The sequence below is a fragment of the Haemorhous mexicanus genome, chromosome 5, assembly GCF_027477595.1.
Source record: "Haemorhous mexicanus isolate bHaeMex1 chromosome 5, bHaeMex1.pri, whole genome shotgun sequence".
Lineage (NCBI taxonomy): Eukaryota > Metazoa > Chordata > Aves > Passeriformes > Fringillidae > Haemorhous > Haemorhous mexicanus.
Genome location: NC_082345.1, coordinates 22,278,623 through 22,303,893, shown reverse-complemented (window position 1 = coordinate 22,303,893; position 25,271 = coordinate 22,278,623). Strand labels below are relative to the sequence as shown.

General features: G+C 41.8%; 2 protein-coding genes across 5 annotated transcripts in view; one reads left to right on the top strand and one right to left on the bottom strand.

The window, feature by feature from the left end:
- The window catches only part of SLC41A2 (solute carrier family 41 member 2), an 81,229-nt gene extending 57,490 nt beyond the window's left edge, over window positions 1–23,739 (top strand). The window contains exon 11 of one of the 3 annotated variants that reach the window (XM_059846218.1): window positions 21,303–23,739. In XM_059846218.1, coding sequence (XP_059702201.1) covers window positions 21,303–21,389 — 87 coding nt within the window. In that variant the 3' untranslated portion in view covers window positions 21,390–23,739. Of the gene's footprint in view, window positions 1–9,497; window positions 13,388–21,302 lie in introns of those variants that run through there. The other 2 variants (XM_059846214.1, XM_059846216.1) reach the window with 2 other exon arrangements.
- The window catches only part of CHST11 (carbohydrate sulfotransferase 11), a 161,327-nt gene continuing 138,598 nt past the window's right edge, over window positions 2,543–25,271 (bottom strand). For both annotated transcript variants that reach the window (XM_059846221.1, XM_059846220.1), the window contains one exon: window positions 2,543–7,413. In XM_059846221.1, coding sequence (XP_059702204.1) covers window positions 6,565–7,413 — 849 coding nt within the window. In that variant the 3' untranslated portion in view covers window positions 2,543–6,564. The remainder of the gene's footprint in view (window positions 7,414–25,271) is intronic.

The window sequence follows — 25,271 nt, the reverse complement described above, 5'->3', positions numbered from 1 at the left end:
TTGCACCATTGACTTCAATAACTTTTGTCATTAAAAAATTGTGGATTTAGTTTTTGAATTTTTTCTTAGGGAAAAAGGGAGGCTTTGAAAGCATCTGCTTTGGGAATTCTACATCTAGCATGTAAAATCATATAGCACACAGAGCAGAAACATTTCTACGATAAACTAGAAAAGCATTGTAAAATTAATTCAAGCTAGTGAAGTTGTTATGTCCTTCCATATAACTGAAGGCAAATATCTCAATAAAACATGAATAGCTGTAATTTCTGAAAGGAATATATTTTGTTTTTCTTGAATGGAGGTCTCAGCATTTACCTGGATGCAGTGGTTGTCTCTCCACAGCATGGCTGCTTGCTCTGATTTGACCTTTCTTTCTAAATTAATTTCCTTGAAGTTTAAAAAATAGTAAAAAATGCAGTGATTGATTTTATTCATAGAGCAATCACTTTAAAAAAAAACCCCTCTACTTCAGACATTAAACTGAATCAGTTTTAGGTAGAATAGTTATCTGCTAAAGGAAGTCTGAATAAATTCAGCCTAAGAAAAGCTTAGATAAAGGTTAAACCCTGACTTTGCACAAGCTTTTATGGGAAATTGGGGCTGCTGTGGGTTCCAGATTTTGATTTGATGTAGGGCTGCACATACCTGCTGACAGCAGAGAGACCTCTTTCTGCTAAAAAGTAATGAATTTTCACAGTAAAATTTTAGTTTTTAGAACAAGCCAAAGCCTAATGGGTAAACTGTTATAATTCAGCTGTATGTAACCCTGACAGCTTTATGTATTAGTGAAAAAAAGAGAAACCAGGGCATATACTTTGGATTGATTTTTTTCTCTGACTGAGGAAAACAGCTTTGCTGGTTGTTTGTTTTTTAATTAAAAACTCTGATTGAAATGAGATTTTCAAACCCACATAATTTTACTGCAAGTGCTATGTCTCATTTTCCAAAATGATCTGTGTCCATTTGTTGCATAGTGCTAGGATGTGTGCTTCTAAAGGAATGTTAGCTCAGGTTGCTTTTACTCAAAAAAATAGGGACAGTCAATGTCAAAGTCAGTAATGTTAATAAAATATTGGCAAAATATATTTTAAATAATGTATAAAGGAATAATAATATTTTCTATATTTTTTCCTCCATGAATAAGTCACTACTCTAGGTCCTTAATGCCTCTGACTTAGCCAGCATAAGATTTTTATTGACAGTGAGTTGAATCTCAGAGTCCAGAGGCTCTAGCACATCAGTAGAGTGACATTTCAATTAATAAGGGAAACAGGTGGCTTCTTGTCATGCCAATAGAGAAGGTGAAGTTGATTTTACTCTTTTAACATAGATTTCTTTAGAAAACTGATTAGCATGCAATCTGGGGAGGTGGCATTTGGATACGTCTTTCAGTGCACTGAGGAATAAACCAGACTCTAATATTTCAAAAATTTCAATCTTTGGCAAAGTTGTAAGTGCAACTGGAAAAGCAAGATATTTTTGTGTGGCATCAGGAGTCTGGTATGTGATGATGTGTAACACAGCTAGTGAGAAAGGCGGAGTGCTGCTGATTGGCAAGCATATGCCCTGATCGCTGCTCTGCTGCTGGCTGCATGTGCTTGATTTTTTTCTCTTTTCCTTCCCATTATCCACACTTTAAATTCTTTTGTAATTATGATGGAATCGAATGATACGTGTTTTCATCCAAACAAAGGTTTGAAAGTGCTGGAGTTCATGCCTGCACAGGGAGCAGGTTACGACCACAGGAACAGTCTTCAAACTTTGCATCATCTCTACTGGACTTCATCTCTTATTTGAGCTGGAGGACACTTCAGTTGTGCAGGATCCTGTCACTTTGTTACACCTTGCAGTGCTCCACATCCATCTGCCAGTGCCAGGGTGCTGCCCACAGCCCTGCTGCTGCCAGCTCGCCTGTCCTACAGCAGCCTCCTGAGGCCAGTACCACGGGGCAGCTGCTGGGTATAAATAGGAAGGGATTTTGTAAATTTGCAGTTATTTAATGGAAAAATTGAGGCTTGCCAAAAGGACAAATCCTCAAGATTCCTTCCACTGGTGCAAATCCAATTTTTTTCAGTCTGTGTGGCAGTATCAGAGACTGGTCTTTTCTTTCCACTATCTTACAAGCAATGAAGAAAACCACCCAAAAGCTGTGCATCCAAGGCTGTGCAGAGAGGCCATTTCTTACTCCATTACACCAAAAACAGAAGTTTCTGGGTTTGTGTGCAAGTGATTTCAATTTTGTAAAGCCCCCAGCTCCCTCCCTCCATGGTCGAGTTCTGCAGCCATTGGTTCCCCCTTGCCTGAGCTTGGTTCCTTGGCTGCTCTGCCCACTGAACCCCACCAAGGGATTTCTCCTGCTCCACAGGAGTAGATAATTTTGAGTTTTTAGTGTGTCCTGCCTATAATATACAATTAATATACAAATAATATACAATAAGGCAGGTGAGAAAGCAAAGCTGTGCAGACAAAAATCCCACCCTGAAAAATCCGCCCTGAAAGCATGAGCCATAAATAAAGCACACAGAGAGGAATTTTCTTTCTTCAATTTAATTGAAGTTACTTAGAAAAATAATCAGGCTTGAATGGCTTTTTTAAGGAAAGACTCATGAGCAGTTCACACTTGTGTTGGCAATGTATAATTTATCTTTTTTGCTTTATTAACAGTATATTTAAGTATGAGGAGATACTTTTCTACAACAAGCCTTCTACTGCATACAAATAGGTTAAAAAAAATCCAACCCCACACTGATGTTAAATTATTCGTACACATTGTATTGTGCATGCATGTAAGAAAATAGCACTCTCTGTAACAAGAGTAATAGTAAGGACAGTCCCTTTTTCTACCTGAAAAGTGCAGCAGACTACAGTGAAACCCTAAAACATCTGGAGTCAACTTATTTCTAAAAGCACTTCTGCTTGTGGATTATTTATTTCACTTGCCTTACACAGCGCATGGTTCAGGCAGTTTGCATGTTTCTGTCATAATGGACATGGTTTATGAAGAGGCTGAAGCATGGACTGAGCCAGGTTTGGGGGAAACCTCCCACCGCCCAGAAGTCTTCACCATGTTCATATGGGCCAAATTCAGCCTGCACTCCAGGTTAAGGTGCTTGATGCCATTTGGGGGGAATGACCCCTCAGCTGTGGGTATCGTGCCAAGTACAGAGCCACCAGCACTGCTGGGCTCAGCGCTGGCCCTGCCAAATGACAGGGAGGCAACAGCTGCTCAGAGATGAGGATCACTGCTCCAGCAGCTTTAGGAGGCTGGGGACAGAGGTGGAGAGCAGGAATTCCCCCACTGTGTTCCCTCTGTGCTCATCACTACTAGACATAATTAATGCCCTTCTACAACAGCAGCTTCCCGAGTGGCCCTTGCAGCCCCACGAGCATGTCTGTATTTACATTTTGCTGTTGCTCCCTGCTGCCCATTTGTCTCCAAGGATCAGCTGTGGCCATGGCAGAAATGGAGCTGGGAGAGAGGCAGAACTCAGGAGAGACCAGCCCCTCTTCCCTCCAGCTGGGAAACCCAGGAAAGAGTTAGAGGGTAAAACCAACCCAGTTCCCTGGCTGCTGCCCACTGCAGGTGGTGGCTACCAGCTCACTGACATGAGCATTTACAACCCTGAATGTCCTCCTGTGTAGCTGCAGTGGAAAGACAGATTTTTTTTGGCTCAGTCAAAACAGCATGCCAAATAGGCCAAAAGAAATGGCTATTCCTTAACATTTGTCATCCTGCTCTGAGCTGGTGAGGGCTTGCTGCTCACTGCACAGGACACAGCCATATCCAGCATGTCAGCTGTTCATTTTAAACACAGATCTACATCCCATTCACAGGACCTCAAAATAGATATAATGCACTAAATAGCCAGGTAGTAGTAGTTTGGGATCAAGGTTTTTCAAAAGCAAGTGACTTCATGCACCCACTGAAGTCCACAAAAAAGCCTTCTCAGTGCTGAGCATCCACCCATAGAGCTACCCTCTGTGGGGAGCCAGAATTTAGGTAATCCAACCCAAAGCTGTTGCTAAAAATCCTGGCTGGAGCAACGGTCATCCCTCAGATCTCCTGAACACATTTTTCACTTAAAGCTTTTCTATCACAGCTACCATATAGAGGTTTGGTGTCTCCAAAGCTGTGAAACTACAGAGAATATTTCAGAATGTATAAAAATGTGGTGATGGTGCCAGAGAAAAGTACAAAAAGAAAGGGAGAAGCACACCCTGTTCTTTAAATATTTACTTTCTGAAGCAACTTTTGTCTTAAGTGAAAAAAAATCACATCACATTCTGCTGGATGGATTAAGAGCTGACTGAGAAGAAAACTGGACCAAAGTATGAGCACTGTGGGACGCAAAGACCAAACTAACACACAAATAGCTTGTAAGAAGTATTCTGAGGGGGAAAAGGGGAACCTGCCTCCGACAGTTGTTTTTTTAACAAACATACAACCACTGAACTAGGAACATAAGAGAGTCAGGGCACTGTGAGAGGTACAGCTCCACACACTCTAAATGAGACTAAACTGCTTTAAAGTAAAACAACCAGTAATTAGCAATGGATCAGGAATTCAGAGGGGTCAGCCAGCCAGCCAGCCAGCCTCTTGTCAGTCACTGGCCCAGTGCTCCAGGTTATAAATAGGGGCTGGGTTATGAAAACCATGGCTGTTCCACAATGGATAAGAGATTTATTTGTATGGTATGATGATAGAAAAAATAATTACCTGAATCCTGCCTAAGACCAAATCCAACTGCGAAAGGACTTCGGTTGCTGTTTGGTATGTTAATTTGTTTTTCAGTGAGATTTATTTAGCAACTTATTTTTATCAAATGAAGTGCAAACTATTTTTCTTCTTTAATCACATCTGTGTCCTGGAAACAAATACAATTCAGTGGATATTACTGGCTACTGTACAATTTGAAATTTTTCAGGATCTGGCTGCGACACTGTTGAAACAGCTCTGCCGTTAGCTGAGTTTATTTAAATCATCATTCATTTTGAAAGGGTTTGTTTTGATCAAAAGATTGACATGCAGGCCAAGTTAAACCCCCCATTTTTGACCATCTATCAACTTTAAAACAGATTTTATATTTTTACAAGTGTCTCAGTTTAGCCTCTGCCTCCTTTCACCCATCAGCTGGCTGTGGATGCTGAGGTGGCTACAGAGCATTCCCTCACCTGCATCCAACTGAAGCAAACATCTGGAGAAGCCTGAACTGCTCCCACTGGCTGGCTAACAGATCCACACTGAAATACCATTTTTCATTGTTAATCTGCTGTGTATAGATTACTATTTGCTTACCCAAAGCAATCTGCCATCCCAAATCGCAGTTAAACACAAAACAGCTGCTACTGAGACATTCCCCTTAAGAAAAAAGGCCATGGTCTTACACTAGAGATGACTTAGATGAATTTCTAACCCATCAGAACTTAGAAAAATTCCTATCAATGACATTTAGGCATCAGCTAAAAAAGAAGGCTTCTTCTCCTCCCTAAGAAAAACTCATGAAACCAGCATGTAGGAAGATGAGACCTTTCTTATTGCCTTACATGCTTAGAGAATCAACATGAAGATGACTTTTTGAATTTTCAAATGACATGCCCATGTTGTTTACAGCAACGTATCATAACCAGTGTGTCTCCAATCAGTTTTGGTTGCCCATTTTAGGATCAATTAGGGAGGCACGACTTGAAGAGGATGGATGTCCCCAGAGCTCCATCCTGGATATGAATTAAGTCAATGCCAATTGCTTTGGGCATTCAAAAAATCTCTTCCAGTCACTTTTCAAATGCTGATTCTTTTCTGAAGGACCATCCCCAATTCATTTGGGCTGGAAGGCTTCAAATTAAGAGCCAGTAGGAGTGGTCATATTCTCCAAAAACTCATTAAGACTTATAAAAGGTTCATGGTTTCTCTTCCTAAGGAATACATTCATGTTTCTTTAAGTCACGGGTATTAGATACTCATGAATTTACCCAAATCTGGGTTACTTTTCCTTTTCAGCCCTAGAAAGATAGATTTTGTACTACTATGGAGCACAACATCACTTTCTAAAAAACTTATTTTCACCAATCTTCTCAAAGCGTGTGGTTCCAGAACCATTCCCATATTTACCTGCATCATTGCCTAATGGAAGAATATTTTTACCCAGCAAGCTGGAAATCGAGGAAAGCACAAAACCAGACTCCTTTTGTCCACATGTTATCCTATCTCTGCTGCTGAAGTGAAACCTACCAAGAGACAATGTTTTAAGTAAGTATAAATAACATTAATTAGAACTGGAGGAATGCAAGATCAATGAAATTCACCAGAACACAATTAATATTTGTTTAAACAGTGTAGCAGTATTATTCATTTCTACAGCTAGATCGTCACAATCCCGTTACCTTGCAAAGAGAGCTGTCCTTTCTTACAGTTGATTTAAATAATTTTGACTGTGCTGCTTGCAGCATCATTCAAAAAAAAGAAAATATTAATTTACAAAATAACCCATTCTCCATATTTATTATGACAAATAGAAATCTTAAATAAAACAGGCTTTCTCTCCCCTCTTTCCCCTAAACCATCCCTCATTCCAATTTCAGGTAGCTTGGCACTGAGTAATTAAACATTAAAAAATCAAGTTTGTAGACTTCATACAGCTGCGTTTGGTGCAAGGAGCTGATGTTCTGGAAGAACTCTGTGGTCATTTCATCAGTAGTTCTCGTAGACTTTGCATAGGTGGGGAATTTCAGGTAGTTGCCTACTCCTGCCAGCTGGAGAACGTAATTCGAATCCTCTTCAAGCGTTTCGTACTTTCCTATGAGGTCGTAGTGGATGTGGCAAGGGTGGCAGAGGGAGTACACAGTCTGCCAGTGCTCGTTGAAGGGCTCTTCTCTTTGGGTGTGTGGGTCGATGAGATATGCCACGAACTCTTCAAATTTCACATCATCACCTTTCCGCAGAGCCTCCTGGGTTGCATTTTTCCTCTGGCGCCTCACGATTTTGGTGCCGTATCGCTTGTGGAAGGAAGTGTTGTACTTCTGGGTGAACTTGTTCCTGTAGGCTGACACCAGTCTTTCAAAAGGCTCACGAACAAAGAGGAACTTCATGTAGTTTTTCAAGCGGTGGTTGATCTCTGGGATACTGTACTGGTTGAGGGTCTTCAGGTTTGAAGAAACGTGGGCTTCATTGGCCGGGATTTCCATCGGATCACTGTACTTCCCTCTTCCCGTAAGAACCATCATGACTCTCTTCCAGTTTGTGCAGGCCACTTTGGGAACATAGCAATAGATCATTTCATGATCCTCATCCACGACCAAGTGCTTGAGATCGTTAGGTGTCAGCACACGGCGCTTCCTGCTGGACATGCTGTTTGCTCGGCACGTGTCTGTCACTTGGTCTCGTCTGATCTGATGAAGAATTGCTGTGTTGGACAACTGCAAAGGAAGCACAGGCACCAGCAGGTTAAGGGCTGGGAAACTCTCAATGCCTTTTTTGCTTATTATACAAATTCATAGAAAAGCAGATCTTTCCCTGCATGGAATAATTCATTATGTGGCTGAGTACAACTGACACTATTCTAGAAGATGAACTGTTTTTATCTCAAAACTTCTTGATACACACTGATTAAATGCTGTTCACAGAGCATCCAGAGCGTTGCTTTGAAGACAATATTAAGGAGCACAAGTGCTCACACAGCATGGTGGCAAATGTATTTACAGAACTCTCATCATGAGATGTGGTCACTGCTTCTGTTAGGCCTGGAAAACAAATTTTGCCTCCACTCTGCAGTTAAACCCACAGCTACAGCAGTGTTGGACCTTTTGCTGCCAAGATGGGGTAGGAAGATCCTGGAAAATTTGACAAAATGAAAATACTGTGTGTTCATGTTACTGGTGTCTTTTTGGTCAGAAAATTTAATAGTCATGGCTTGTTTCTTGACTATGACCTTGAATATGGCTTATATGGCTACGGCCAGAATAAATGAAGTCCATGGATATTCCTGCAACTCCCCAAGAGGAAGATTCATTCAGACCATGCCAGTGCAGGGCTCCTGTGTTTGGTTATTCAGAGGTGTCTCTGCATGGCATGGGGTTTTTCTGTACAGCCCTATCCTGCTACAAATACCTTATTACTTATTGAGAAAAAACTGCATCAAAGCAAGAGTGGGAAGATGTTGGTAATGTTATTTACATTTATTTAACACTATTTACCTGTGAATTCTGAAGAACCTTATGCTCAATAACTAATTTAGCCTCAAAGACAAGAATTAAGGCAAGTATTGACCTTCCTATTTGATAGGCAAGGAGGTCTCAGATTCCTTCTTGTATGCTAGTCTTTCAAAAGTATTTATCTTGTACCTTGGTGAATTAACATGAATCACAGGACACTGAAAAGAAGTATTTGAGGCAATGCAGACTCTATGCACCTGCTATGTGTGTTCCTTTGATTATAGGGGTCTTTTTCCCTGCCAGTATACCAGAAAAAAACAGTACATGCAAGGCAAAACCCTCTGTCCTTAGCAAATGGTTTTGCACCAGCTTGGGAGTTCTGAACCTCCAGTTCCCGCAGTCATGGGACAAATCTCTGCTTTCAATAGCAGTACTTAGCCATGATTCATATTTTAAAAACCCATCGAAACTCAAAGACCAGAATCCAAATTAACTTAAGAATTGAAACCCAAATGAAACTCCAAAATGGGACCAAGCCAGTTGCAGGACTTCTGAGCTTTGCAGAGAAGGAAACAGAAATTGCTTTGTTACAGACTAATGCTAAGAGCCCAAGTTTCACCCACCCAAAGGGCAGCAAAAGCTTCTGCAGCATGTGAGCAACAGAGACTCTCCCTCTGCCTGGGCTGTGGTGGGTTGCAGAGAAATGTCTCCATGGTATGAGCAACACCAAGGGGCTGGTGCAGGTCAGCTCTGGGCAGGACAACTTTTCCTTCAAGAGAGTGTATATGCGCCAAGCCTGGGACCTCTGTATTTTGCACAGTGCCGCCCACCACTTCTCCTCTGAATTCCCTGATACTTTCCTCATCTCTTTTACTCCTCTGTTCAGTAAAATGCTGGCTAGTGGTTAAAATGTGCACTAGCCCAGTGCAGTTCTTTTAGACAGCTTGGCTTGTTTTTTATGTGTGTGTGGTATCCCCCTGGATATCTTCCAGGTGCACTTCAAGGGCAGTTTTATGTAACAGTCAAACAGATGAGAAGCCAGATGTGAAATGTGCTTTCTGCTTCCTAGGAAAACTGACTGGCAGGGAGTTTCCAAATTAGATGTTAGAAAGCAGTTGTCAAGGACCACACAGATTTTTCCAGAAAATTACTTTTTCTGTTAAAAAAAAAAATCCCTCTTTCAATTTATGATGTCCTCAGAGCAAAACAGAAGTAATGGATCTCAATCAGCTCTATACTCATTAGTTACCAGTCAACAATTTTCAAAGAACTGAACAAAACCCTATGCAAACACACAGACATACAAATTCTCTTTTGCAAATAAAAAGCTGAAATCTCTCCTCCTGCAGATTTTCATCCAAAATCATATAGCACAGGAGTGCTGTTTGCCCCAAGTTTTAGAGAAGAAGAAAAGAAAAGAAAAGAAAAGAAAAGAAAAGAAAAGAAAAGAAAAGAAAAGAAAAGAAAAGAAAAGAAAAGAAAAGAAAAGAAAAGAAAAGAAAAGAAAAGAAAAGAAAAGAAAAGAAAAGAAAAGAAAAGAAAAGAAAAGAAAAGAAAAAGAAAAGAAAGAAAGAAAGAAAGAAAGAAAGAAAGAAAGAAAGAAAGAAAGAAAGAAAGAAAGAAAGAAAGAAAGAAAGAAAGAAAGAAAGAAAGAAAGAAAGAAAGAAAGAAAGAAAGAAAGAAAGAAAGAAAGAAAGAAAGAAAGAAAGAAAGAAAGAAAATGCTGAATATATTGCTACATTATAATATGTTAATGCACTGTATCTGATTTTCTGGTGCTATTCTTAGGATAAATACAGAATTAAGTGGATGAGATTCTATGGTCTGTGTTAGATAGAAGGTCAGATTTGATAATCTAATGGTTGCTCCAGACCCTAATCTGGAGATGAATCTTTGTAGAGCTGTGCTTTGCTCCTGATTGCATTCCTCCATCAATAGGCTAAGCACTTCCCCATACATTAACATTAATGAGATTTTCAGACATTTAGAGTAAGGGGAAAAACGCAGTGTTACTATTTGCAATTACCAATGAGCTTGTACTACATTAAATTCATTTAGAAGATTACACTTGTGCATTTTTAAGTGGTACTTTCCTCTCGTTCTTTTTAACATGGAAAAAAATGAAGAAATTGCATAAAAACCACATTTACTAAGTACACAGCAACACCCCAGGGTGAGCTATGCATGTGCTCTGACCTGCCTGGGGGCACATAGAATGCATATTAAATAGCAATGCAACAGTAAAAGGGGATTGTCTAGTTCTCATCAATGACAGCACCCTTTGGAATGGCTGATGGATGAAGGGCCACGTAGGAAATAGAAAGCTTGACTTCTTTTTATTCTATCCTACTGACTTCAGTTTACTAAAACAAACAAACAGACAAACAAACAAAAGATAAAAGGCCAGTCTAGTGACTGTCTTAGAACAATGCCAAGTGTATAAAGCCCATTTCTTCTGAAGCTAACATACCTGATGCACCCTAAAAAAGCTGACCTACCTGCTTCCCCCAGAGACACAGAGCCCTGCTGGCTCTCTTCAAGGGGGCAACAGCCCCCTTGACCCTGCTCAAGTGAACAACCCTCATTGACCCTGCTCAAGTGAAAGGCCAGGTAAGGCACCTGAGAGCCTTTAATGGAATCCTGAAAGAACCACCAAACTCTCCTTTGCACAAAGGACATGCTCAAGCACCATGGAAGGCAATCATAGGAGCATTTTCAATTTTGTATTTTGAAACCATACATTAACAGTGAGTTGTCTGATGGTACTATGGTTCCTCTTCTTTTAAAGTTACAGGCAAGGCCTTTAAGCCACATAACAATTTCACTCCTGAAGCTGGTAAGGGGACCTGGAGAAACAGTAAGTTTAAATGAGGCTGGAAACACATTTGTTTAAACTAGACACCCACTCGTCCAGGGAAAAAAGTGCAAATGTGCTCACAGCTAATGAGGAAAATATACCCCACAAATTTAAGCAGCCAGAGAGAAGATCCAAGGAATGGATATCTTTAAACCCATGGATGGTGAAGGACAAGACAAACAAATGGGGTCATGGACTTTTCTTCCTCCAAAGCTGTAACAGATGTGGCTACAGCAGAGTCGTGAGTGTGCAGCTGCTGCCTGGACACTGATGGCTGTGCCCGTGCTCATTACCAGAGGTCCCTGCTGACCCCTCAGTTCTAGAAACCACAATAATTAATGGTCTAAATCCACTTTGGGAGAGGACACTTTTAAGCCTGTGCGCCGATTACCCTGAGAGCAGAGTGGGGATGGTGATAAAGTCTGTGCTCGAGTGGGTCCTCTGACAGCTCATCTTGGACTTCATCAGGCCATTAAAGGTTTTGGGAAGACATCTGATAAAAGCAGCTGTTCTCCCCTGAAAGGACTGACACCAGAGATGCACTTAATATTTTTGTTTTCCTGCAGAAGTTGTAAAGGGGAACAGAGAAGAAGGGCATGTCAAGATGAAAGTTTTCCTTCCTTTTCTGATGCAGCAACCAAGGTGAACAATGAAGCGACATGAGCAGTGGGAGACTTCTAAGCTCAGTGGCGTTAAAAGAAGAAAAAGAAAAAAAGTAGTCTGGGGACACTCTGATCCCAGAAGCTTCTCATCTCCATCAGTCCCAAAGTAACAACAAGGGAGGAAAGTCCAGCACACTCTACCCATGTGGATGTCTTCTGTTCAGTGGAAGGTGGGTGTGTGTGTGCAGGGGGGGCAGGAGGGTGTTTTGTGGAGAGCACTAGAGAATATGCAGACCAGAAATGCATATGCTAACCAACTGGCAGTCATCAACTCATTACAGGAAAAGGTTATTCAAGGTAAACCAGAGTAATGAGATGGGAGGTATTTCCTTCTGGTTACTTAGGCACAGCAGGATAAAGTAATCTTTGAAGACCTTTCCAAGCTTGACGGCCAAGCAGCAAGTACAGATTTAAACAACAGGGAATTTTTTATTTTTTTCTGAATATAATAGTCTACTGAAAACTAGGTGCAGAGATCAAGTCAATTCACATGTACCTGTACTGAAATCAGTTTTTTAATAGAAGAAATACTGAAATGTCACTCAAAATGCCCATTAATTAAATTCTCTCTCACTATGAAAACTCTGATGGAAACCCTCCACATTTACCAGGCAGGGTTTCATTTAATTCTATTGCATTGCCTGCAGCTAGTTCTGTATTACTGTAACCAGGCTCACAATCAGCCAATGCTGGGACTGCTAACATAACACTTGATCATGGCAGACTGAAGGGCAAAATTATCAAAATTAGTTTAGCATGGAATAAAGAGGATAAATATCGTAAATACTGTTTGCAGGCCCATTCCTTGCTAAATTGATTTTTCTCTTCAACTTTGCCTTAACGAAGATTTTGCATCTGCCTTTAATTCTTCAGTTACCTTTGTGTTTGGAGGTTTGGTTTGTCTTATGCTAGAACTGTACTAATTGCTGCAGAGCTCCCCTCATCTGTGGTCCATTACCTAAAAACCAGCTGACATCCAGCTGGGTCTATCCTGCACTGATAAAACCAGAGCTCATCTCCACCAAATTCTTCTTAATAGTATTTGTTCAGAAGGGGTGTGTATAGCAGCCTCAGAAACCAGAGAAAGAAAGGTCTTCAAGGGAGAACTGTCAGACAGACTAACTATAGGAGGCACTAATGGTCCTGGTGTGACATCAAGAGAGTCAGTTGTCTGAAGTCTCAGTTATTATCAGCTGTCCTTCCCCCAGCCTATCAATTACACCACCTGAGTTCTAGGAGTTGTTTGTTATTCAATAAACAAAATGTTTTTTAGTATTACTTTTGTTTTCCCAGATGCTAAAAGGGGGGGGATTTTTGAGCATGAGGTTATATGCAAGCATGTTTTCAATCCTGTTTTCACATGAAAGGTGTGAATAAGATTCTTGAAACCTTGATGGAGAGCCTTAAAGTTACAAACATGGTTTAGACTATTTTAAGACTTGGCTTTTACAATTTGCATCCATAATTACCCTACTTAGTGTATACATGGGCTATACACCAAGTTCTAGATTGTATTCTTCAAAATGTTCAGCATTAGACAATAATGGGGAACCAGCAATTTTTCATACTTGACAGTCCAAGCATTTCTCAAATCATCACAAATAATTATTACTCTGTGCAGATTTCTACAGATGACAGTCAGACAATTGTAGCTGTGCAAATCAAAACACTGTTATAAAAGAACAATTGCATTTTCAATAAAGGGATTTTATTAAACTGACCTGAACTGCAACATTTTTTTAAAGTAATAGCTTTGCAACTTTTCATACTTTGATTTACTTCACATTTCACAGCATATTAATTTTGACTTAACTTTTTCAAAACCTTTGAGCACTCAAGTGAGGAGCATACCAAAAATTAATATTCATTCAGAGAAAGTATATTGTGTGTCCTGAAGATGGAAATGCTTAACATCTTCCCTGAAAACCTGTGGATAGACAAACTGGAATATGAATTTGCTATGAAATTGTCTCTACAGAGTGACTGGATAATAGAAGACAAAATGAATATTAACTTAGGAGCATTTTTATCAAGTGAGAACATTTTAAAAGCAAGTTATATCCTCTGAAGGAAACTCTTGAAATATTACAAAGCTTTATTACTTTCTCTATTTCATGCATTGAACCTAATGTCCTATGGAGAAGATTAGCCTGAATACACGTTTTTTTTTTCAATTCTTTGTACTGCAAACCAAGATAGCCACACAATTTTCAGTTCCCATTGCAGAGAATGCACCAGAGCTATGAAAAGAAGGATCAAAGCTCTTGAAAGTAAAGCAGTCATACACAGTAGCTGCTAACACTGTATTGCCAAAAATCCCGAATTGCTTCATACATTCCCTCCTTCCTTTTCCTATGCACGTCCCCAACTTTGTCCCTGTGTGTCTGTGCGCTCAGAGAAGGGCACAGCAGAGAAGGGTAAGATAATTCAGCATTACTGTGGGGACTACAATGATTTAATTAAACCCCAAACCCACATCGACTTTGGCCTTCACTCTTCTTTGACCAGGTACTAGACAAATACTACTTGGGTGCTAGAAAAAAAACCAACGCTGAACAGGCAAAACCTGGCAACAGACACACATGCAGCCACAGATGCTGATACTATCCTGGGAAAACTAGGATAGTAGTTCACAACTAGGTCATTAAGTATTGACCTTTTCATCTTGGAGAAAAAGTAAAGTGTCACAGAGAGGCTAAATGATGCAAAATCAGAGACTGACAACAAATGGCACAGCTGCATAGAAAACCAGCTTTTTAATCAGGCTAAAACTATCACACAAGATACTGATCCAGGAAAAAAAGAACCAGCTCCCTTCCAATGCCACCTTCTCCTGCATAATCCCAAACATCTTGGGAAGCCTGTCCATTCCCATTCTCCCTAACAGGAACAATTTGGTATCAGGACTCATACCATACTTAGGGTTTGGGGCTAATAAGATAAATGTATACATCTTGTAAAGTGTATACAAGATGTATACAAATGTATACATCTTGTATACACTTTACAAGATGTATACATTTATACATCTGAATAAGGAGAGGGAAAAGTTGGAACTCCCAAGGAAGATCATGCAGAAAGACCTATGGCCTGGCCATATAGAGGGTGAAGGATGTGTTGACATGTATGTTGCTGTTCTGAAGCTCTGGAGAAATATTACAGACACAGGGCAGGAAAAAACTGAAGTGACTGATTTTAAGTGCAATACATGCAAGAGGTAGGAAATCTTCATGGAGGGCCAGAGAAGTCTTGAGCTGGGAACACTTAAAGCAAGCAATCTTCATGCTGGTGGGCTTATTGGAATTTAATTTATAGAAGATGAGTTTGGAGCTTCATGTTTCTTGTACAAAGAGCACTTTGCACTATCTTTCCATCAGCCAAACAAAAGGAGGGGGAGAAGGGGAATAGATGATCAATCCTTTATTTTTTTTTTTTCTCTCACAACAAGAAAAAACAGATGAAACCCCAGTCTGGGACCTCAGCAGCCATGGTGGGGTGAGGGTGATGGAGCTGTGCTGCTTTCCCATGGCACAGGGTCTGTGGTGGGACCTGACCTCTCTGTGCCACAGCCACAGCTGCTGGCTGCTGCTCTGGCATGAAAGGATGGCGTGGGATCAATCTGTTTGCTCCTGGCTCATTCTGTAAGTGCAGCAATAAATCACTTTTTGCATGAAAAAGCTGAAAGGTCTGGCTATTGCATGAATTTCATTTTAAAATTAAAACTCTCTGTCCTTTCCCCTCCAGTACACGCACATGGACAGACACTTCTGCACACTTCTGATGGCTGGGGCTGAGCTCATGCTCTCCAGACCTGTGGGTGGAACCTGTAACACACAGGGACGCAACCACTGTCCTTCTAACCCTCCTTTCCCAAGGACACACTGCTGTTGTGCACAGGTGCTTGGGAAAGGGCCAGGCTTGCAGAACTGTCTCCAAGCCAGCACGGACAGCAGACTGGGTCAAAAACGTTTCCACTTTTTATCTCACAACTGCCAGGTTAAGTTGGGGCATAGATAAAACATTAACTGGCACGACCCAAACTCAGGGGAAAGCACATGGGTTGGGAAACTCGAAGCCAAGTGAGTGACCTGTAGCTGCTGCACTCTGCTATTACATCTTTACTGTGGGAGCTGTAGATATGCTTTTCAAGGAAAAGCTTGAGAATTGGTTAGGAAAAGGCATGCCATGGACATCAGAATGATGCACAAGGAGGAGCACTGGGCTGGGCATACATGGAGTCAGCCAGGGTGGAGCAGGGAGTAGTCCTTAAAAAACAGAGTAAGAAGCAACATTTTAACACAGCTGGCATCTAGGAGACAATGGAAAAACTGACATCTGTTTCTGTGTTGCAAGGAGTTGTGGTTACAGGGGTGAGATAAACTGGGTGGAGTGAGGAAACAGGATAGAGTAGATATGTAAATACAAAAATACATAAGAAATTCCACGAGGAGGAAAGGAATAATTTGGACTCAGTCTGGTTAGGACAAGTAGTAACAGAGCTAAACAAGAGAGACTCAGACACAGGATAGATCCTAACAGAAAGGTAAGATACATCTGTGCTGAAACAGAATGAGGAATGTCCAGCATTGGGAACATCCATCTGCCCAAAAAAGGAAAAGGACTCAAATTATCCCACCACATAGGCCGGTGTTGTCTTGCAGGTCCTTCAAGCTTTGCAAACGTGGGAGGTGGCTTCTGTAAGCTAAGCTCACTATCATAAATCTCAGTATTTCACACACGCCAGGAGCAAAGCTTTTGCAGAGCCATACAGGCAGGAGCCAGTCAGGGCTGTGAATGAAAACTCCCTGAGGAAAAGGCAACAGCATCCACCTCCAGGATGGGCAGAGACCAGACAGGAGCTCAGACAGAAACCGCATGAAACCCTGCACAGGACGCGGGGAGGAGATGCAGGAGGTCTGAATGCCTGGAATTGCCTGGGACATATGTGCCCTGCTCCCCTCAGCAGCTCTGACCTGGCAGCCAACATTTATGGATTTCTCAGTAACACAAATCCTCCTCCTGTACCTCCAGGTTGCGGTTTAGGTATCACACAGTCAAGTAGAAATACTTTTTTTTTTTTTTTTTCCTCAGCAGGATATCTGCTATTTTAAATGAATACAATTTACTCAGTCCCATGCTAAATCCAGGTAATATGTTTCCAATTTTTAACTCAGTGTGCAGCACACCCAGAGCTTTTGAAACCCAAATAGGAGAAACAGGAAAGAGTTGCTGCATAGCTGGTTTCCTTACATATAATTCATGGGCTTTAGCAACCCCCTCAAGGAGAGGGGAACTCTGCAATTACGTGTTTAGTGTGTTTAGTTGTTCCCCAATCCAAGCAGGCATGGTGAATGCTACTCCTGTGGGTCAGGGATGCAGTGTTGTTATTTTTAAGGTAAGAGGCTGGAAGTAGAGGTGCTGATGCTTGCCATGTAACTCTACTGTAAGGTCTGCCCTGTGAGCCTTGCTTCAGTCTAACTGGATGATGCCAAGGTCCAGAAAAGACAGGGAAGAGAGAGCTAATCTCACCCTCCCAGAAGGTCAGTGTCAGAAACAAGAACAGATTGCATCTCCTATCTCAGTATGGCTCTCTTTTCTTGTAATGATCTGGATTAATTCATCCTGGCACAGACTGGCAAAATACCTAAACCCTTTGGGTAATGATTTTCTTCTCTTTGACTAAACTATCACAAATTAACTTTATTTTACTTCCTCTTGGTAAGGTTATATTGTGCTTAGACTAAACCTTGCTAAGGTAACTTTTTCTGGCACATTTGACTGTGCTGCTCAGTAATGCTCACAGAAGGTGACTACCCAGGGTTGCTCATTCTCCATGGCCTTAATTACAGTTAACTCGAAATTTCTCACCTTTCTGCTACTATTAAAGAAGAATTAGATGACCTCCTGCTTGAAAAAACAAACTACTTATACTAAAATGCCAGCATTCATTTATAATCTTAATTACCACAGGCTTCCCAGGAAACTTTCCTGCTGCAGAATGTAGCACAGAAATTACGGGTTAGCACAAAAAGCCTGCTTCATCAATAGCTTCCTAGGTCTGATTTATTCTTTACCGAGATAAACATCAGTGACTCCAACCCTGAGGGATGCTCAGTCCCAAACAAGCCAGCCAGCAGTCCTTCAGCCCAACTATAATTCTGTCAGTATTGGGCCCAAAGAGGGATCAAGACAAAAGTCAGAAGATGAACCATGACACAGGAGAGGAAATAATTTGCTTTTTCAATGTTTTCTGTTACTGCTGAAACCCTCAGCTGTTTCAGTCTTTGTACACCAAAATAAACCCACTCCCATAGCCAATCACAAGTGATTCTACCACAGGTTGGCTGGGAGGCAAAGCACACATCCATAAGTCTACTTTCCCTGCTGGCCACTGACACCTCTTCACCGTCGCCAACATGCTCCACCCACTGTGCCTGCTCCACACAGACAACATCCAACATTCTCTGGATCCAACCACCAGACCCTTGCTGGAAACTTCCAGTCTTCCTGGGTTCCTCAGCACAGAAATAAAAGAACAGAAAATGCACCTAGGTAATCTTCCTTAAACCCTGACAAGCCTAGGGTGACTTAGTTGCATTTTTAAGCATCTGACTTGCTACATTAATTCTTCTTATGTCAGAGCATGAGAATAATGTTAAAAGTCCCTTTTGTCAGCCATTCAAGACAACTGGAAGGTACGAATATTAATATGATGCCTTATACATTTTCCTCACCTCTACAGCTGTGTTTACTGTGATTTCTAAGGATTCTCTGTCTCATCTAATAACAGATCTATTTAGGGACTGCGTGCTAAATGTTGCTATACAATATAAGAACAAATTCTTAGTGTTTCTTTAAATGGCAGCTATTTTTCCCAAACTGTTACCTCAACTACAGCCTGAAAGAAATTGCACATCATCTTCTCTTCTTTTTTTTTTTAAATGCTCATACTTTTTTAAACTTCTCAAAGAAAATGAGCAGAAAAGGCCCCTCTGAGCTCAGGCTTCTGGGATTCTTCTCTAGCCGCAGCCAAGTACTGTCTCCTTGCCCTCTGCTCCTTTCACAGATGCTGAAGGCATGCCAGCCTCTCATCAGTTCCCTCTCTATCTGCTGAAAGGGCTGGCTCCCTCTTCCTTACTCTCATACCCTTGTCATCTGCCTTATCCCACCTGCAGCTAAAGCATGCCAGCAAAGATGGGAAGAAAACAGAGCTCCAGGACTGAGTTTTCAGCCAGCTCTCACTCAGCATGCAAAAACCCCTGGAGCAGGTCCCTGCTGTCCCTGAACTAACAAGCCTGCAGCACCACGCAGGGGCCTTGGCGAGTGCAGAGGGCATGGAAAGATTGGGAGGCTCTCCCCTGTCCCTGAGCAGCGAGGCAAGGTGTACAGCTGCTAACCCGCAGCCTGAAGAGACGTGGTCTGACAGCCAGCAGTGAGTCAAGGCATTCAGCTGCAGGGTGAGCAGAGCCAAGAGTGTGTGCTCCGTGAGGCTCCGTGGCAAAGCGCCTGTGTGCTCCATGTAACCATGCCTGCTGCTGCCGTGGGGAACAGGGCGGCTCTGTCCCACACACAGCCTGGCCTGTTCTGCCTCCGCAGGCTCCTCAGTGGCACAGAGTGAGCTTGGCCTGGAGCTGCTCACAGCAGGGCCAACTCCTCCTCAGCTCAGGTAGGACACAGACTAGCACTTCACATTCACTGTGCAGCTTGTTGTTATTGTCAGCTACCCCTGACTTCTGCTTGCCCACCCTTACCAGTCTGTTATGGTTTCCAGGACTTTTGTTTTCATAAGCTGCTTATTTTCTCTTTGATGAACAATAATGCCAAGAAGTTAGGCAGAAATGCACGCATCTCTCTCAGTACATACCTATGGATACTTGTATATGCATCCCTACCCACATCCAAGCAGTAAGCACCCAGATGGCACAAGCAGTTATGTGGGTCACAGACCAGGGCTAATGGGTGCTCCCAGGCTGTCCTGAAGCACTGAAACACATTCTGATGTATAAATAGGTAGGATTGAAAAAGATTCAGTGGCAAAGTAGAGGGGGAAAACCACATTTGTTACTGATTTTTCTGAGTAGGGTGGGTGTGAGAAGCATGCATGGTGCCTACTCAGTCAGTACCTGGAACTGCTGCCACCTCCCTGATGATTTCAGTCAAGACAGCAGAGATGTCTGATGGCTCCTGAGAAATACTGGCAGTAGATGATGTTCTGGTGTACTGAATAGAGGTTGTCCTTCTCCAGAGCTGCCAGGTAACATGGACATATAATTCATGGGAGCAAGGATAAGTGACAAGTTCACATAATGTGACAAGTTCACATAACTGATATTCCTGACAGAAGTAGTACACCTAAATTACAGTTTCTTGCTAAGAGAGCTGTCATTTTAGACACTCTGCAGGAGCTTCCACCCACTGGATCCATGAATGAAGAGCTCAAGGTTTCTCCTCCAACCTGCAGCATTGCCTGCTTCAGGACCTGTCTTGTCAAGGCAGGGAGAGCTGCCAATGCACCGTGCCCTTCAGATGGGGGTGCTTCCACGGCACAAATGTCTCCACAAACATACTGATAATGAACAGTGGATTTTGCTCTTTGAACACATTCTGTCTTTTATGAGATATATCAGCACAGCTGACCTAGGGATTAACAATGACATCCAAACTGCTTTCAACCGTCTTAGCTTCACATTTCCAATATAAAACTGATTTCATGAGTCTGTTTATCCTGTTGTTTCTAAACTCCTACTGATGGTTGATCCTAGCAGGAACAGGTCACTGCACAAAGGCCCATTTGTAAGGACCATGCTTAAATACTTTTGATCTGGTGTTTGCAACTCTATGTCCAATCCTGCAATCTATCCCATGGGTATCTTCCACCGATGTGTATCCCAGCCAGCACGAGCAGGGAAGTCTCACAAAGCCTCTTCCCAACTTCTCCTGTTTTTAGAGATAGTCACTTCCTGCTTCATGACCTAACTTTATCTCTGGCTTTGTTTGTTTAAAAATAAACTTTGTTCACAGGGGAAAGTAGTACACGGGATTCACTACTTCCAGGAACAAACTGTAATTTCATTCCATTTATTCTGCTTTCCCAGGCACTCTCTTACTCCAGCTCTCCCATCACCTCTCTTTATGCACCTGCAAGTCCAAGCCCACAACTTCAGTCCCTCTCCCCAGTGCTCTTCAGAAGCGGTTATGGCCCCTTAACTCATTAACACCACCCTGTTCACTCAGCCCCAGGTTAATGCAATAGAGGGTCTAAGGTAATCCCAGTAATTTTAAGGTTAGCATTAACTCTTCCTTCCACCTGAGCTTCTTTTCCACTTCTGCCTCTCACTGCTCTTCCCTCTCTCTGACTGTTCTTCATTTAACAACCCCTTCTGCAAGCTGCCCTCAACATAACTGGAGCTCAAGTTAAACTTTCAAACCCATGGGAGGGCTGGGAGAAGAGTGGGGGAGATGCAAACATTTTCAAAGGAAGACGCGAATGTTAAACAGGATGAGTAGAAGGCTGCCCCAAAACACAGGTATTCTTAGGAGATTGAGATAAAGCAGCTACCATACACTGCTACTTTAAACCTGCAGAACATCTGCTCCTGTTTTGCTTTTCATGATTCATGTCCTTTTATCTGCAGCTCTGGAGAGAGAACGACCGCCTAAGCAGAGACAAACTGCTGGTTCGCTCGACTGTTTCCAGGAGGAGAAAACACTTGCCAAGATGAACTGAGAAAACCTGAACTGCCCAACAGACAGCTAAGCTATGAAGAGCCCGCACATCATTGTAACAATTTTTTGTTCCATCTTCACCCATTGCAGACAGGATTGTGCCCCTCCCATCCTCTGGAACCTGCTTAGTTTTTGCGGATCAACTGAGATCAGTAAATCTCAGGGCCACAATTGCAGCCTCAAAGTGCAGCTTGTTAGAAGTACTATGAGATCTCTCAGCTCCCTCTGGTGAGTCGTGGAGCGGACATGAGTCCACAAAAACATGGGCATATTTTAGCTATGACCAGCCTATTTAGGGACTGAAGGCAACAGATGTATGTTCAGTGGGAATAAATGCTTATTCCCAAATAAAGCTCAGATAAACTGCAGAGGTATCTATCTGCAGGTGCTGGCAGGATGGATAACTTCTCCTGAGGCTGCACCTGGAGCCACTATTGTAGATCAAGGTCTGGGATAAAAATAACACTCGGTACTTACCTGGTATTTTTTCAATCTACAAACTTTAAAGCATCATCCCCACTTTCTAGATGTGAGAAGCCAGCCACAAAGAACCAGTTCAGTGTTGCTGCATTCTTCTACAAACTGAACCTTGTCCTCTTCCAACACCTCTTCTTTGTCCAAGTGCAACTGACAGGCTCAAGACTCAGCAACCTAAGGCTATCAGCACTTTCAGTTTTCTGTCATCTTGCCTTTTTCTTAAGAGGGGAAATGGGATTTAATCTTCAGCACTGGTTCTTGGTACTGCTCTGGGAGAATTTCAGAACAAGATACCTCCAAATATTTGTCCTCCCTGAGTTTTCTAGTCCTTTCTGCTACAGACAGGCTAGTTAAATGGATTAAACTGGAGACTCAAGATCCACATAGAGAAACTGTGGCAGTAAAGAATGCCAGAATCAGTAGTTACAGATACTCAAAGCATTCAGTTTAGGCTTACACCTTTCCCTCCTTGTCATTTCTTCTCTGAACAACATTGGGGAGATTCACCTTCGGATGTAACTTCTATAGCAACTTGGTGCCTATGAGAAATCAGTAATAGACATTTGGCACTGCCCGTTGCAAAATATTTAGCATATTCTGCAGTAATGCATATAGCTTTCTGTTTATCAAAACAACTATCTTAAATGCTACTCAGATCTCACAGAAAGTCATGAGAGTTAAATACAGTCAGAGTACTTGAAGATGTACCAGGATTTTAAAAAAAATCACTTGAAGTATAAAATAAAAGTTTCATGTGTTGGTCTGGTTTTTGATTTAATAGTATGAGTTTGTTACAGCCCAGAAAATCAACCTATTTGTTACTCAAAAGAAAAACCAAACCATAAAGTTCACTGATCTGTAAAGCTCATAGCAAAAAATAGAAGTTAGATTTTATTTTTCAATACTGGTTCAGTGCAGACAAGAGAAAGGTGAGAAACAAACAGTTTATCTGGAATAGGTGGACAATATTAAGCCAACCAATTGGCTTAATATTGTCAATTGTCTTGATGCTACTTCTCCAATTTGGAGAAGTAGCATCAAGAAGCTGGTTAGTGGGTACAGCTTAAATGAAGTACTACAAATCTGCCTACTTGTTTCAGCCTACCACAACTTACTCATTGGCACTAAAAATAACTAGAAACGCAGCAGAGAAGATGAAGGAAAATGTGAAGAAAAGCAAACAGTCTGAGTAATTCCATTAAAAAACTTCCAAACAGTAACAAAACCACAGCCTGCCTGGGAACAGCCCTCTGGGTTTGAATGACATCTGCTAAAGCAGCCTGGTACCTCCACATCAGTGCAAAGACAAATGAATGGTCTAAAATGTCTGTCCATGGATGACAAGAGAAAACACAACATTGGTAAAGTTGTTCCCTAAAGGAGGCAAGTGAAATCAGAGCCTGGCAGTGGTGTTAGACTGTGAAGGGGAAGGATTACAGAGAAGGAAACAAAAATGATACTTAGCAAAAATACTGCTCCTACATCTCTGGGCTGAAGAGCTTCCTTGGAGAAGGAAGAAAACTTGCTTTTGATGGCAGAGGATATCATCTCTCTGGGACAAGAGAGGAAAGGAAAACAGAAAAGTCTGTGATAGATTAAAACTACTAAACAAACAAGACTGCTTGGGAAATTAATATTTATGAAATGTAAAAAAGATTGTAGTAAAATAAGAGATAACACAAATCTAGTAAAAGCAGAGTTGTTCTGAATTTTAAAAAGCCACAGATGCAGAGCCTGCAATCTGGTGCTATACTATCAAAAAACCAATTCACCCCCCTCTTAGGCAATGTCAAAACAAAAATCTCCACATATAGGCCTGGCTATTGAAGTTAATAAAAATTTCCTCTTGATTTCCAAATGCTTTGAAAATGTGACTCCTTGGGAATTTCTGATGTTATTAAACCCCACAGCTCACACCATGTTACACAGAGATTCTACGTGGCAGTAACCTTTCTAGAAGGGTTACTGCCAGAAGTCACCCAGCTTCTCTGCTCAATAGAGGATGATGGCTCATCCCAAATCCTGGTGTGGAGCATTAGGGAGGGTTACAGACAGTGTTATGGAGATGATTATTGTTAAAACTACATATGAGACTTACTGCACCAGTGGCTTCTTAAAACCTTTGAAAATTTTCCCCCATCAGGGCTGTGAGCTAGAAAGATGTTTTCACTTCCTGCTGAGGAGTATCATAGTGTATCATATTCAATGCATCACCTAGTCTTGTTTTTGATGGACATTTGCTTTAGGGGAGGAAAGTATTCTATAATCCTCATGCACTTCTCTGTTGAGAAACATTTCTTTTGATATTCCGCTAAAGTTAGTTTCCTTTCCCAATCCATCCCCCCTTAAACATACCCAGAAGATCATGAATGTGGAAATGTGTCAGTTAGAAAAGTCTGAACGAAAACCAATGTGACAACCTAAATTCTGAATTTGTTGCTCTGTATGTGCGTTTCTTGGATGGGGCTTTCATTTTCGGTAGGGTTGTTTTTCATTTCCAGGCCATGGTTTGTTCTGGTTTATGCCCAAGAACTTTTACTAACAAAGCCTGATGGTTCTGTGAAAGGAGTATAAACACAGATGCTGATCACCTGAAAAGGCAAATCAGTACAGGCAAATGCTCTTGGAAATACTGGCTTCTTCCTGGGCAAGAAAGGGTAAGCGTCCAGAGGGAAATGACAAGTCACAGGGGACTTCAGACCTATTAATATAATTTAGGAAAAAAAAAATCCACACTGGGCTATTGCAACGATCAGGTGTTAGAGTGCAGGGAAGAGGCATAAAACACTGCATTAAACTATGACAGTTTGCTCTACCTCAGAACATAAAGTTCATTGAATGGCTCCCAAAAGAGTGAAAAATGGATTTGGCACTCAGCAACAAAGACTATAATTACTTTTTTTAATAGAAAATCCACGGACTGTGTCCAACTCCTGGTAATTTTTTGGTGTTGACTTGTGAATGCTCTTGTCCAGTGCCACCATCAGTGGGAGCAAGACAAGCTAGAGAAGGGTCCTGAGCTATTCCTTGCCAGGAGCCAAGGCAGACAAAAAGCCCAAAGAGGATTCCAGTTCTCCCTGTCATGCCATTAGAAAGGAGTAGTGATGGGTCTTGTCACCTGCCCAAGGTCACCCAGCTACCTGGAGAGCAGGGCAATGACCCATCCACTGAGCTCAGCCATGCTGGAAGAGCCAAACTGATGGATGTGTCTGTGGGAAACCTGGTGTTTGGTGACTCATGAACTCTTGCACATTTCTAACCACCTGGTTTCCCAGAACTGGCCAATATGATAGGTTTGCTGCCAAATTGACAAAGTTAACAGAATGTGTGGATATGTGAAATCATGAGGATGCAGCTAGGGATGTAACATATCACTCTGTGGAGATGTAAAAAGCTCTGCC